General features: G+C 27.4%; 2 protein-coding genes across 2 annotated transcripts; one reads left to right on the top strand and one right to left on the bottom strand.

Annotated features, from left to right (window-relative positions):
- Positions 1-4,137: 4,137 nt before the first annotated feature.
- Positions 4,138-5,081, top strand: LOC132918572 (52 kDa repressor of the inhibitor of the protein kinase-like). Its single transcript, XM_060979883.1, has 2 exons — positions 4,138-4,900; positions 4,968-5,081. The coding sequence occupies exons 1-2, from the start codon at positions 4,298-4,300 to the stop codon at positions 5,079-5,081; spliced, it is 717 nt and encodes a 238-aa protein (XP_060835866.1). The 5' UTR covers positions 4,138-4,297.
- Positions 5,082-9,717: 4,636 nt separating this feature from the next.
- On the bottom strand, positions 9,718-15,275 carry LOC132921298 (double-strand-break repair protein rad21 homolog). Its single transcript, XM_060984250.1, has 10 exons — positions 15,013-15,275; positions 14,744-14,924; positions 14,430-14,659; positions 13,365-14,364; positions 13,060-13,275; positions 12,609-12,818; positions 11,438-11,557; positions 11,140-11,286; positions 10,919-11,077; positions 9,718-10,414 (listed from the first exon to the last, which is right to left on the bottom strand). Exons 2-10 carry the CDS (start codon positions 14,885-14,887, stop codon positions 10,289-10,291), a joined length of 2,352 nt encoding a protein of 783 aa, XP_060840233.1. The 5' UTR covers positions 14,888-14,924; positions 15,013-15,275; the 3' UTR covers positions 9,718-10,288.
- Positions 15,276-15,284: the final 9 nt, after the last annotated feature.

Here is a 15,284-nt window from a genome sequence, read left to right as displayed (position 1 = left end):
TTTTCGGAAAAAAATTAAATCAACATACAATAGTATGTTAACATACTAATACTAATTACTTATAGTGTAATTAATTACTTTAATAGCTATATCAAAAACATTTCATGAAAAATATATTTAGTGAATCAATAAGCCAACAACTGTCTCCGCTCAGAATCGTTTTTTGTGTACAATATGTATATCATTGAATTCAAATTTAACACACCCATTACAATGACCCATCTCGACACCTAATGTACAGCAAACTCAGCAGAGCGATACCCACTTGCCCAAATTGTATTATTGTTATATACATAAAAAATAAGCATAATTGTATAACCTACAGTTAAATGGATCACTCCGTATACCACGTTATTTACATTATTATACCATTTATTATTGTAGTTTATAATTTTTGGTGTGTGTGTGTCAGAAACTATTTCTACTGTCAATATTAAATTATTATTATTGTTATTATGGTACTAACTACTAAAAGTAAATTCGTAGAAAAAAATGTTCTACTTGGAAAATTTTTCCGATATAAACAAGTATCGTGACGAATAATCATATAATTGTTTTTATTATTATATAACTGTATTATAATATCATACGTTATAATACTATTTTGACAACACCAGCTTATGCACAACCTATATTATATTATACGACCGTGACGATGACATACGGGTTTTTGATGCGTTGTCCGCGTAACTCTGCGGTATGCAATGTACAACGTAAATATATACATATTAAATGTAAAATTGTCTGCGTTTCCTTTTTTTTACGACAAATTAATGGTTATCCGACAATTTGAAAGCTGATTATTAAATTTTGTGAGAAAGTAAGAAAAAAATATAAAATCACAATATTTATGTACACAAATTGGTAATGAGTTGACAATAAAGTAATTTTTAAATCGCATAAGTAAGTTATTGTTTAAAAAAAAAAAATTATTAATGTTAGGTATATGAATAAATGTAAAAAAGTCGGACGAACTTCATTTTGAAGTTATTGATGTCTGATGAAGTACTTTAAATGAAAATGTTTGGACTTTTTATCTGACAATAAAAATTAGTTTAAACTTTTTAAGTGGTAAGTTTAGGTAACACGAGATTGGCTACTACTGTCTGTTATTCTTACCATTAAATTTGTCAAATAGGTAAACTAGGATAACATCATGTCCCATGAGGGTAATATTATATTAACTTCAAACAACAATTAAAAACCATAACTTCATCAATCATTTTTAAGTTTACATAAATGCTAATACGCTATTGATAACATAATATACAAAATACTTGAATTATATTTATATGTAGCTAATATTTTTTTTAACCTCAAATGAACACTATTATTTGATAGAAAGTCCTTAAATAATAATAAATTGGGGAATATTTATTATTTACAATTTACATATATTATAAAATATACTCGAGTATGTTGAACAATTACTAATTATTATATTTAAATAATACAATTTTTAGATTGATTATATAATATTGTATTATACTATTATTGTGTCCATGATTATGTAGATATTATATATAATATAATGATTATATATTATAATATACATTGTACATTTGTTTTGTATACCATCATCAGTGGCGTATTTTGGGGGGGTGTCCACGGTGTCTGGACACCCCCCAAACCAAAAAAAAAAAAAAATTCAATCTTTAATTTTGATAAATTTTAAAGGGAATTTGACAAATAAAAATATGTGATTCGTTATGAACTATTTTAATATTATATAAAGTCCTAAACTAATTCGGAAAAAAATAAATTTAGTTTTAAATAATGTACTTATTATCCTATTATAGTTTTAATTATTTATAAAACTGTTATTTTTATAGCACCACTGATATCGAATGTAACAAACAAAATATATAGTAATAATTATTAAATTATTGTGATCGATGATGATTACTATATAGGTACTAATGTATATTAATATGTTTAAATGATATTATGTTATTTTTATACATGCAATTTATATTTTTATCTTGCGGCTCCGTGGCCCGTGCCTTCAAGCGTCTGTGTTACTTGTTTTTTGTGTATATTTAGATATAAATATATTACAATGATGTTTTTTTTTAATATATATTAATACGTTGGATTTTAAATGTCCATGTACATTTATTTTAAAACATATTATTATTTATCAATTGAATTTGAATCATTTTTCATTTAATCGTCGTCGAAGAAACAATGCAGATAAAATATACAGTGAAATAGTAATATTATCATATTATTGTCATTGGTGAGTATATTATTTGTAATATTTATTTTTCACAAGTGCACATAATTCGTAAATTAATATTCATTAAAATTAAAACATTATAATTAAGTATTTTTCAAACTAATAATAGGCATATTATATGATGTTCTTTATCTAAATTATATAGAATCGTAATATTTTTAAGTCATTTTTTCTCGTTGCTTTATTATTATTTAAGTATTAAGACTAGGATCACATATTCACATGAGCGTTAGACTTAGAATAACCATCCATCATGCATTTTTAATTATAAAACTATTATGACCTAGAAAATACAATTTTTGTATTATAATTATTTCAGATATAAAGTAAAGAGAATAGAGATTGAATTAAATATTAATTGAAATGTCACAAAAAAATCAAAATTCTATAACTTCTTTCTTTAAGATACAGTCCAAACGAGAACTATCACCGTCTACTGTATCAAGTGAGTTTAAAAAGTCGTCTAAAATAATGGATTCCAATGAACAATCATTAACTGTTCCAAATATTAACCCATTAAGTTATGATTCCCAATTAACCATTGATACTGATTATAATTGTCGTGATATTGGATTCTATATTAATCGAACATTAACCGAAAAAGAAATAGCTATTGTATTGACACAAATTTGGGTTCCACAAATAGATTACAAATTTCCATCAAAATCATACATTGTACAAAATAAAACAAAACATTTAAAATTTCAATATTCCTGGCTTTTAAAATTTCCTTGGCTGGTATATTCAGCTAAAGAAAACGGAGCTTACTGTAAAATATGTGTAAGTTTCTCTAAGTCTGATGGACATAATTCTCAGGGATTAGGTGCTCTAGTAAAAAATAAATATAATAACTGGAGAAAGGCAATAGAAGATTTCAAAGAACACTCAAATCGGGAATATCATAAAACTTGTGTATGTAGCGCTGATCATTTTCTTGAAGTTCAAAAAAATCCTTTTCAATCTATAATTTCTAAATTAGAAACAGGCAGAGTACATCAAATTGAAAAGAATCGAAAGAATATAATTCCAATAATTCAAACAATTATATTATGTGGTAAACAAAATATTTCCCTTAGAGGTCATAGAGATTCAGGGAAAATAACTATTGAAGAAGCTGACAATGTCCATCTTGACAAAAATGAAGGTAACTTCCGAGAAATACTTCGATATAGAGCACAAGGAGATCCAGACTTAAAATCATTTTTAGAATCTTCTGGTAATATTAAGTATATAAGTCCTATAATTCAAAATGAAATAATAGAATCTTGCAATCATATTATTTTAAAAAAAATTGTCACAAGAGTAAATTCTCAAAAATGTTTCACTATTCTTACCGATGAAACAGCAGATATCTCTGGCATAGAACAGATTTCTTTATGTGTAAGATATTTAAATATTGAAACTAAGGTACTCCATGAAGATTTTCTTCAATTTGTCCCTACAACAGACATGACCGGTATAGGTTTAGCAAACATAATATTAAATAGTTTACATGCATTTGGAATTGATTTGAAATATATGAGGGGACAAGGATACGATGGTGCCTCTACAATGTCTGGTGCATTCAATGGAGTTCAAGCGGTAATTCGCAAAAGTTATCCACTTGCCTTGTACATTCATTGCGCAGCACATGTATTAAATCTTTCTGTATCTAATTTCTGCTCAGTACAAGGAATAAGGAATTGTTTAGGGACAATTTCAAAAACTAGAGATTTTTTTATTTATCCGAAGCGTAAAGATGTTTTAAATAATGCAATTGAAGAATTTAAAGAGTATAATATTACAAAAAAATCTTTAAAACGACTATGCTCTACTCGGTGGATAGAACGGTATCATGCTGTAAATGATTTTCTAGAACTTTTTGAGTGTATTATTAAATCATTGGACTTAATTTCTAACTGGGCGGATTCAGACACATCTACACAAGCGAGTAATTTGCGTTCTTCCATATTACAAGGTGAATTTATTATCTGTTTACATATTGTAGCTAAAGGATTTGGTCTTGGACTGCCATTATCAAAACAATTACAACGGATAAATATAGATTTAGTAGAAGCTATGAGCCTTGCCGAAGATACCTTAAAAGAATTTCAGACATTACGAACAAATGTAGATATTGAATTTCATGCTATTTTTGAAGATTCAAAAGGTTTAGCAAATACATTTAATGTAGATATATCTATGCCAAGAATAACAGGCAGACAAAAAAATAGAGTTAATATTGTCACTGAATCACCAGAAACCTATTTTCGAATAAGCGTATTTATACCTTATTTAGATACATTCATCGAACAACTAAAATCAAGATTCATCGACCACAAAAATACAATTTTAGATTTTAAATCGCTAATATCTGTTGAACAAAATGAAACGACATTTTTGAAGTTGGCAAAAACTTACACGACTGATTTAAGTGAATGTCAAGATTCTATTTTATTATCAGAATATAAACTATGGCAAAGACGTTTAAAAAATGTTGAGACTTGTAATTTACCAAAAAACGCAATGGAAGCAATAATACTATGCAATCAAGAAATATATCCAAATGTTTTTAAATTGCTACAAATCTTTGCAACATTACCAGTTTCTTCATCATCGAATGAGAGAACCTTTTCAAATTTAAAAAGAATAAAGACTTACTTACGAAACACGATATCTCAAGTAAATATAATTTATGAATAGTTTATTTTATTTATTTAAAACTAATATATTTTAAATTTTATTATAGAAGAGATTAAATGGTTTGGCCATGTTATCGATTCACAGAAATGAACAAATTACTACTGATGATGTTATGAAGGAATTGAGCTTAAAAAAAAGGCGTCTTGAATTTATTATTTAAATATTAATTTATATAATAATTTTAAGTGTATTTATTATTTTCTATTTTAAAAATTATTTTTATTTGCTTTTATTTTTATTAACTTACTATTTACTACTTTTAATTAAATAAATAAAAAATGTTTCATTACAATATTTGATGAGTATATTATGAACTTAGTAGTATTAGACGTAAAACAGAGAAATATTGCCACCAATTAACAAATAAGTATATACCTATTACCTATATTAACTGGACACCCCCCTAAAAAGCATACAAAATACGCCACTGACCATCATAATATATATTTATATTGTTAAATAATTAAGACAAATGTTATATGTTTTTTAATTAATTAATAAAGTTAAGGAGGAACCAAGATCACTATGAGTTACCTATCTCTTATATCTGGGTCTTATACTTGTATGACTTGTATGCCTTGCGGCAGTCAGCAACTACCTCGTGGTACGCCGGTACTTCTGAGAGCTAATTGTCGACGGTGACGCGGCGATTCACAAGCTCACAACTTACGGCACTTACGCAATCTTCAGTGAACGGACGACCACGTCATGTCATCGATAGACCACGAGGTGTACGGACACCACGTCCGTATTCTAATATAGTGTACGTATTGTGACAATCAAACGGTCACAATTTATATCACCAACAATTCTTGCGAAAATGCGAAAACCTCATATTTCTGACCAAATTATTGTTGTAATTATACAAGAAATCATATTTTAATAATACTTTCTAATAGGTAATAATGATTTGCAACATTTTATTACAATATTTAGGTATCTGTGTGCTATGTAGCCATTAAGCCATGTAACTACTAATTACTAACTTATACACTCAACTATAAATGAGTAGTTATTATGATACAAGTCATTTAATTTTAAATAATTTTTTATGATATAAGTAGGTACCTAGGTAGGATAGGTAGTTGAATTATGCATTATGATTTAAAATTAGGTATTTTTTTGTTAAACTAACAATCACTATACAATAATGTGTAATACAAGTATACAACTAAAAATATTAAATAAAGTAACAATTTATTACAAAAGTTTATCACTCTACTGTCAATTTTCTCTCTAATCTTCAAAAAGGCCCATGAATCATGAATTATGTCTCCCCAACAGTCCTGAGAAATAATAAATATTTCGTACATCACCTCCAAAAATTAAATAAGAAATTAAAATCGTACCTATACAGAACTCTATCTATAGTAACAATAAGCAAGCGTAGATGATGATTACTGTTTTTAACGTAGCACACATTACATAAATATTTTTTTATTATTATAGGTACCCAAGAGAAGGGCCCAAATTTATATGCAATAAAAATCTATAAAATATTGAAATTAATTTCATAAGTATGTAAAAATATGCAAAATGGTTTTTTTAAAAATTAATAAACTATAATACTATATATATGGTTATGAATAAAAATATTAGATACACAATCAAAAATCTTAATATATGTATATATAAAAGTTTATTAAAAAAAAAATGCAAAATAACATTTTATAATTACATTTGTATAAGTATAAAAGTATTATACAATATTATAGAAAATTATTATTTTGAAATTCAGAATAACATTATTTTTATAAAATAGTGTTCAAAAGAATTATACTATTTATATTAAATTATTTTTATGGGCTATTTATGAGACGAGTACCAGGCACCAGCACGAAGTAATAAAAAACGATTTCAAATTATCGAATGGAAAACTTCTACTTGATTATCTCAAAGATTATTTTTGTACTAGAAAAAACCTCTTTCCACGTAACAAGATATAATTGGTGCATATTTAAAACTAGATAAATCTTCAACTGACAGTTCTCCGTCTTCTTCACATTCCTTGCCCTTGAATCCTGCAGATCATACTACCTATTGATTTTTTTTAATGTAGAATATCAACGATTTTTTGACAGAGCATTAATTGTCTAATTAATAGATCTAGCGAAATCTATCCCTCACCAAATTTGCCACTAGAAACTCCAATAATATTTTTCGTCTTTCACCAATAACTTAATATCCCAATCAATTTATTATTGATGTAATGATGTACCTACATTATTATAATTAGTTATTTACGATCAACAGTAGCAGGTATTTGCACAGACGTAAATATGACTATTTTAATGAATAAAGATAGAAATATTATTATTATTATTATTATGGTTGTGTAAAATAATATGTACTTAGGTAATATTTATATAACTATCCAGAAATAGGTATGCAATTGTCAATTAATATAAATTTTCATTTAAATAATATGCAAAAATAAAAAATTAACCATAGAATCTACACATAATAACGAAACGTCGACATTTATAATCAAAAGTAGGTATTCTAGGTGAATTGTAGAAGAATAATATACATTTACATATAAATCTGGGCCCTACTCATGAGTCATGACTCATGATTTATAGATATAGATAATTCATTAATTAGGTATCTATAATTTATTTATTTAGTGAGATATTTGTCTCTCAACTCGTTCACTTAGCTTTTGTAAATCTATAGAAATGCGTGTATTTCATCATCGTAATATTTATAATTAATATTGCAGGTTTTCGTCTATTAGGTTTAAGTGTGGTTTATAGTGTTTATATTTAATAAATTAAATTTTCGAAAAGTAAACGCTTCACAGGTGTAAGTTGATTCAAAAGCACTCACAACTTTTTGTGCCAGATTTCTCAAATTAGAAAATTTGTCTCCTATGACATTAATGTCATAAAAATCTATTTTTGATTTTAATGTTTCAATAATGTGTCTTAATTCATTAGGTATTGCATTATAAATAAATCAGTTCCATTTAAAGATATTCTGGGGCCGACTCAAAATCAATATGAAAAGGAGATGAATATATTTCAAATATTTTTTTGTATTTATTTAAATTAGTGAAACGGCTCTCAAAAGCAACTATAAGTCTTTTTATTTCTTTTGTATAGGTATTTAATGTAGGTAATCGATTCGTTTTGAATTTTTGAATTTATTGATTAATGGAAGTATTAAACGTTATTATTTTTTAATTGAGATTCAAATAACAATAATTTCTTCTGAAATACGATTAGATGTGTCAATTAGGTACTATGAAATTATCTTTTCCCTGTAATGGATAATGATTTAGGTATTTAATTGGTTGAGTTTTTCGACAATATCCAATATCCTCTAAAAAACTTAAATCCAATAACCATTTTAATACTAGTCTTTGCTTATCATTCATAAACAAGTACATTTTTTGAGGTACCTACCTAACTCATAAATCACTGTTAACATTTGGTACATCTGACATGACAGAAGTATACCAACTACCAAGTCACCATATTCTGAATCCAATTCTCTCCAACTCCTTAAAATGTCAGCGCGGAAGTGCATGTGATCGATTGATTAAATGTATTTCACCGTTTTTATGACAGCGATAATACTTGGGATTGGGATCAAGATTTTGTTGATGAATCAAACAGTGTATTAATGTATTATAAATAAATCATATCTTTTTCAGCAATTATTAGTTTAGTTGTTGAATTCTATTTTATCGATCAGTAACTCTATAGCTCATTTTTATTCAACAACCTTAGCAGGTGCATCATCAGTTGATATTCCAGAATATTTAAAATCTTGAATTCGATCGTAGTTTTACAATAATTTAATTTGAAGTGTCATTAATTCCATGATACACTGTTTGTCGAGATAAATTTTATTCGAAAATAGTTTATTTTTATCAGATAAAATAGTCTTTGTTATATAGCTTTTAAAAATTTTCACACAAATTTACTATCCGAAAATGTTTTCATTTTTTTTTTTTTTTATAATCAAAAATGAGACAAAATAGCTTGCTTAAACAATATTGGATGTATACCTAATGCATGTAATGCTGAACTTAATATTTTTTTTTTTAGTTTTTAATTGACTTACATTTTTTGAGCTTTGATTGTTTCACTTCATTATTGAATTTAAAATACCTAATTATTATGTTTGATTTCGTAATGCCATTTAACATTATTTTCCTTAAATACAGCGAATATTTAAAGGCAAATTAAACAAATTAATTTTGTTTTAAATTACGAGTATAAAGAAAGAAAAAACTTTTCTTTCCACTCCTTACTATACCTTCTATTTTCCTTTTCTTTGCGCTTATACTTAAAATTGCTAAAAACCTTACTTCATTGAAAATATACTAAAATAATTCTCCCGTAGTTAAACCGGAAAACAAATTTTCAATCACAGCAAACAGGCAGATAATGGCTATTATTGTATTGGTCATGTTTTATTTAAGCAATATAATTTGCTATAAACTGGTAACTATAACATGTTGTTTTTAAATTAGATTAGAATTATTATTGTTGTGATTACATTGTTAATAATAGAAGCACTGCATTGTGCGGACACTCCAGAATATTCTAGTGGCACAAAAATAAATTTTTTTGCAAATGTGTGATAAATGTTGCAGGCCGTAAAATTAGCCAAGGTGGGCTATAGGTTGGCTATCCCTGATATAGATAATACAGTTCCAACCCCCTTTATGAACAATTATAATACAATTTTGGTATTTTACATTAAAATAATAAAATTAATGTAATTGGAACGTTAAATATCAACACAATAATATGACTCCATTATTTAAGTCCAAACATACAAAATTTGTTATTAATTATAATTTAATTTATAACTATTCACTAAACATAAATAATTTATAAACATATGTATATATAATAAATAAATTAAAAACATTTCATTGTGTATTCCAAAAGTACTTTAAATAAAATATTTCTGAGATTGATATAGAGTAAGTTTAAAATCATGGATAAACACTTAATCAGAGTTATACACATAATCTCTGATTAAAGGTTTTGACAAAATTTAACATGATTATAATTGATATTAATACTTAATTTAGTCAACTACAAAAATTGTGAAAGTATACATAAGATCAAACAAATAATTGGAGGACATAATATATAAAATTACATTATTTAAATATTAGTTTAATCTTCTGTATACCAATCTTATAAACAAAAATAATAAATATGAACAAAATTTCCTTAAATTCGATTTACACCTATTTTGTCTATCTAAAAACATCTTAATAATTATATTTATTTGTTTACATAAAGCGCATAGTGTTGTACTTGGCATAGGTCTTTTGAACAAAATTTCCATTTTACATAAAATTGTTATACTATTAAAATAAACTCCATTTTATAAAAACATTTACAGTTTTGGGTCGGTGAAACATGCGCCTTTCACAAGCTGTATAGGTTCATAGGGGGCAGATTGAATTAACTCTAAGACTTTGTATTTTTTCAATACCAGGACTGAATAAAACTTCTGAGCTGCCTGAAATATCAAACAGAGCAATATATTAAAACAATAAAATAAAATAAATAATAACTATATAGAAAATACTGGAACTTTCAAATTCACATAGGAAACTGTATTAATATTACCAAGTATTTAATATATATTTAATATTTATACAAAAATATAGTTCAGAGTTCTACTAAATTTTAGTATATACAATTACTATAAATCTTAAACCCTGATAGGAATACTAAATTAAATAATATACTACAAAACCCATGTAGCTTTAACATGTTGACTTTCATATGACCGCTGATGGTTATATGTTATTTTCAAATGTTATACTTTTGTAAATGCCAGCACCTATAGTTGACCATTGCCATACCACGCACTACTACATATCAAAATATAAGAGTAACAAAAAGCACTGACCAATTTTGGTAATAGCAATAGAAATGTTTTTCAACAACTTTTTATGTCAATCATTGAGTGACACTCAGAATAGAGCACTCTACATGCTTTAGCCATACTTATATTTACCTCTTTCCTCCGATTTCTGTAGGTAAGATCATCAAAAACAAGAGTGTCTTTTTGTGCGAATCTCGTCTTAATTGTGTGGTACAACTGATTAGCTCTTTTGTTCATTACTCGTTCTTCATATTGTTCATTTGTTTCATGTGGAGCTTGTTGTTCTTCCACCTTAAATATAATATAACGAGTTTAAAACAAACTATTTTAAAATATTAGATTTTATAACTTACAGGTCCAACAGATGCAGGATAATCATAATCTTGGTCACGCCAAGGTGTTGCACCACCTCTTGGTGAAGGTAATCCTGGTGTAACAGGAGCATTATGATGACCATCATATCCCATATTATCCATTATGACTTGATTGAAATCATTGGACTAAAAATAATAATTAATATTCATAATAATAACTTATACATACTGTTACAAATTTGTTTTATTTTTAATTTTAACATATTATAAAAAATTTAAATATTCCAATATATTAAAATACTTATAACCCTGCAATATATTATTGAAGTTAACTTACTTGATTTATATGGTTATCATAACCCATGTTTTGTAATTCTGGTTGTAATGACTGATTGTTTGCTTCTGATGAATCATTGACTGATGGGGGTGCTTGTAAATCATCAAATGGATTTATGAGCTAAAACGATTAATTAAATAAAATTTAAAGTTTTATTTTTCGTGTAACACATTATTCAAATTTTATTTAAATGCGAATTCTTTTAAGACCCTTTTGAGTTATTTATCAACAATTGAAATTTTTTATTTCTTTTAGATTTTTTTCTACAATTGTCAATAAATAAATGTTATCGATATTTACAGTTTATTTACCAATTAAAAACATCAAAAATATGATATTTCACAATATTTTTTTATAATTTGAAATAAGAATTATGCCAAAATTATTCAAAATCACAAAATTATAAAATTTCTTTTTATATTGAAGATTTAAAATTTAACTCAAAATTCCTTATGTTTTTCTACCTATAATAAAAAAAATAAGTTTACCGGAAAGTCAAATACATTTTTATGAGTGTTTGATGTTCAAATTTATATGACATTGGATATTCATCCATATAATATCTAACTGTTTCTCCTCAAACTATTTTTGTTTTTTGTCGTAATTTAATAACTAATAACCATAGATAGAATTTTCACCAAATGTTTATGTTAACGTTTCCTATAAATAATAGATAATTTACAAAATATTAAGACTTTTTTGAGTTATTTAGATATTTGAAATTTTTGATTTTTAAATTAAAAGTTAATAACAATAACATAATATGTAAAATTATATATTATTATAATAATACTTAAATAATATATACTAATAAAAAAATAAATGCAATATTTTTAGAAAAAATTAAATCAAATTACCACAATACTGATAGTAAAATAAATTATTTTGAAGCTATAAGTCTATAGCTATACCTATCAAAAAACAAATCATGAAATAATATATTAAATGACTCAATAAGCTGACAAAACGTCTCCGCTCAGAATTGTTTTTTGTATACAATTATATATTATTAAATTTAAGCTTAACAAATCTATCACAGTGACCCACTCAATGCCCAATATACAGCAAAGCAGTACCCACTTTTTTATCTTTTAAGTTATCAAACAATTAACTAAAATTAACAATTTTAAAAATTGTATCGCATATTAAATGAATATTTAGTTATAATTACCTGTTCTTCATTATTAATTGGATCAACTGACTTATGTGCGGGTGTTCCAGGGGGTAACATTTGACCATTATCATTTAATGGTGATGTTATAAATGGTTGTGGTTCAATTGGCTGTTGTTGATTAATTTCTTCATGTTCCGGTTCTTCAGGAATAGCTGGTGTAGGAGGAGCTACAGACAATGGTGCAGGAATTTCCACTTCCATAGATTCCTTAGAAAAAAATAATACCATTTTATGTAATATTAATAATAAGTTAATTAGAATAATTCTTAACATTATACATTATACTTAAATAAATATTTTAATATGAATCAAAATGTATTAATCAGATTATAAGACTTACACATTCAAAATCAAATACTTCACAAATCTAGAATTTTATTTGATTCTTTTAATAATTACAAATTGTAAAAAATAATTAGTTATCTAGTAATAGATATTTAATACTCACAACTTGAGATGGTACTTCCGGTATTGGCGGCACAACATCTTTTTTAGCCGGTTTTTGATTTTCTTCATCAACAGGTATTTTTCTTTTACGACCACGACGTCCAGGTACCGGGCCAGCTATTGCAGGTAACACATTTTCTTCATCTCCTTCAATACCACCTTCACCATCTAATTCATCATTATTCAATGTTTTTGCTGTTAAATGTCTTTGGTAATTCTAAAATTTAAAACAAAAATCCATTTTTAAATTTAAGTACCGCAAAAATGTGTGTTAAGTTCAATGTATTAAAATAAATGTGAAATTACCTTAGCTAATGGTATAGCTGGTATATTTTTTCCAGGAAGAGCAAATAATTTTTCTACACCACCTGTCTCCTTCCAATGCATTAATCTTTTAGTAGGCGGTGCTAAATCTAATGTAATTACAATGTCTGTTGTATCGCTCAATTGCGCTTTCATTTCTTCGCCAGAAATATTTTTCACTTCATCCACAATAAGTTTTCGCTTTCTTTTAGTCTTTGGTAATCCTCTCAATGCACTAGCATCAACTGGAGCTAAAGCAAAACTTTCTTCTTCATTTTGTACCAAAGTAGTTTGGTCTACAGAAGTATTCTGTTCATTTAATGGCTCAGGTTCTTCAGATGCTTGAATATCATGAATATCATGCATATCGTGCATATCATGCATATCTATATCTGGAGGAGGCATCAATGTCTGATCTCGTGTTGGTGATGGTATAAGACCTAATGCACCAGCATTAGGGAATGGTAAATTAACAGGCGATGCGGGTCTTGAACCATCAGAGCTTTGTCTACCTGGACTAGGAGGCATAAAGTGATTATCATCATCATCATCATCATTTCGATTAGGTGTATTGAATGGTGGAGGACTAGGAGGACCTTGACCATCATTGACTTCCATAGGAGCAGAAGGTACATCATCAAATAAACCTCCAGCTTGAAAAAAGTTATCAGTGATGACTTGACCGATATTACCTCCAAATCCATCATCTCTAATTGGGGCATCCATTCCTAAACTGTTTTGGCTTAAAATACCAGATCCAGTAGATGTAGAAGCTATAGGTTCTTTATCACGGTTCATTAAATGATCGACACCTTCACTAAACAACAGGGAATGTTCAATTCCATGACGGAGTATATCAGAATTTTCAACTTCAGAGAATCCAAATCCTTGATCAAAACCAGAGTTTTTAGAAACCATAGAGCTAATATTATAATCTTCATGCAAAGTTATTTCTTCAGCTCTTGACTGGTTTAAACTGAATTGAGCTTCTATATCAACATCGCTAAAAATAAAAATAAATATTGAATATACCTTATTAAGTGGTTTTGATTGCAAAAAAATAATTACTTCAAGTCTGGCATGGCTGTATCAAAATCATGAAATACTTCTGGGAGTGTTATAGCATTAGTTGCTGCTATATGATTATCCTCGGGCAAGTCAACCATGCCAGGTCGAAAAGCCATTTTAATCTTGACAAAAGCTTCATTACAATCAGCCAACAGGTATTTAGCTTTACGTGAATAAATTCGCACCACACCCAACAAAAGATGTCCTGACGTACGTAGGGCCATTTTCACCTATAAAAATTGTACATAATCAACACAATTAGCAATGTGCTTAATAATCATCGGTATGCCAGATTAGGTCATGTTTACACTCACTTTTGGCTGTAAAATTCCGTCTACAGATGTCTCAATGTTGGTTTCAAACACTTGGGCCTTGGTCAATTTCTTGTCCCAATGGGCAGCCAACCAGATACGGGCGAGAGGCCCTTTCTTGGACAACGAGAAGTGCGAATAAAACATGACGACGGCTGAATATTACTGTCGTATTATGTTAAACCTACAACAAACAGGTAGCGTTCATTTTATATCGCGCGTCTGGGAAATATAGACGCAAATTTTCCAAAACTAAATAATATATTATTTACCTGTCAGTAGAAGATTTCACGAGTCGGTGATAACGGGACGACTTTTTTGGTCAAACGCTTAGACACAATCAGGCTCTGCGACGATACAGCACATCGTTAAGCACCGCATTGAAGACAAAATTCTAATTGATCGAATTAAATTATTATTCAGTAAGTGTTTTAAATCACCATAAAATTAAAAAAAACAAAATAAACGGTTTACGTAAACTGATGATGAACGGGTTTTATGAGGGTAAACAAACGACAAAATGAATAATATGGCGGACTGGGCG

The sequence above is a fragment of the Rhopalosiphum padi genome, chromosome 1, assembly GCF_020882245.1.
Source record: "Rhopalosiphum padi isolate XX-2018 chromosome 1, ASM2088224v1, whole genome shotgun sequence".
NCBI lineage: Eukaryota > Metazoa > Arthropoda > Insecta > Hemiptera > Aphididae > Rhopalosiphum > Rhopalosiphum padi.
This window is presented reverse-complemented; position numbering and strand designations above follow the sequence as displayed.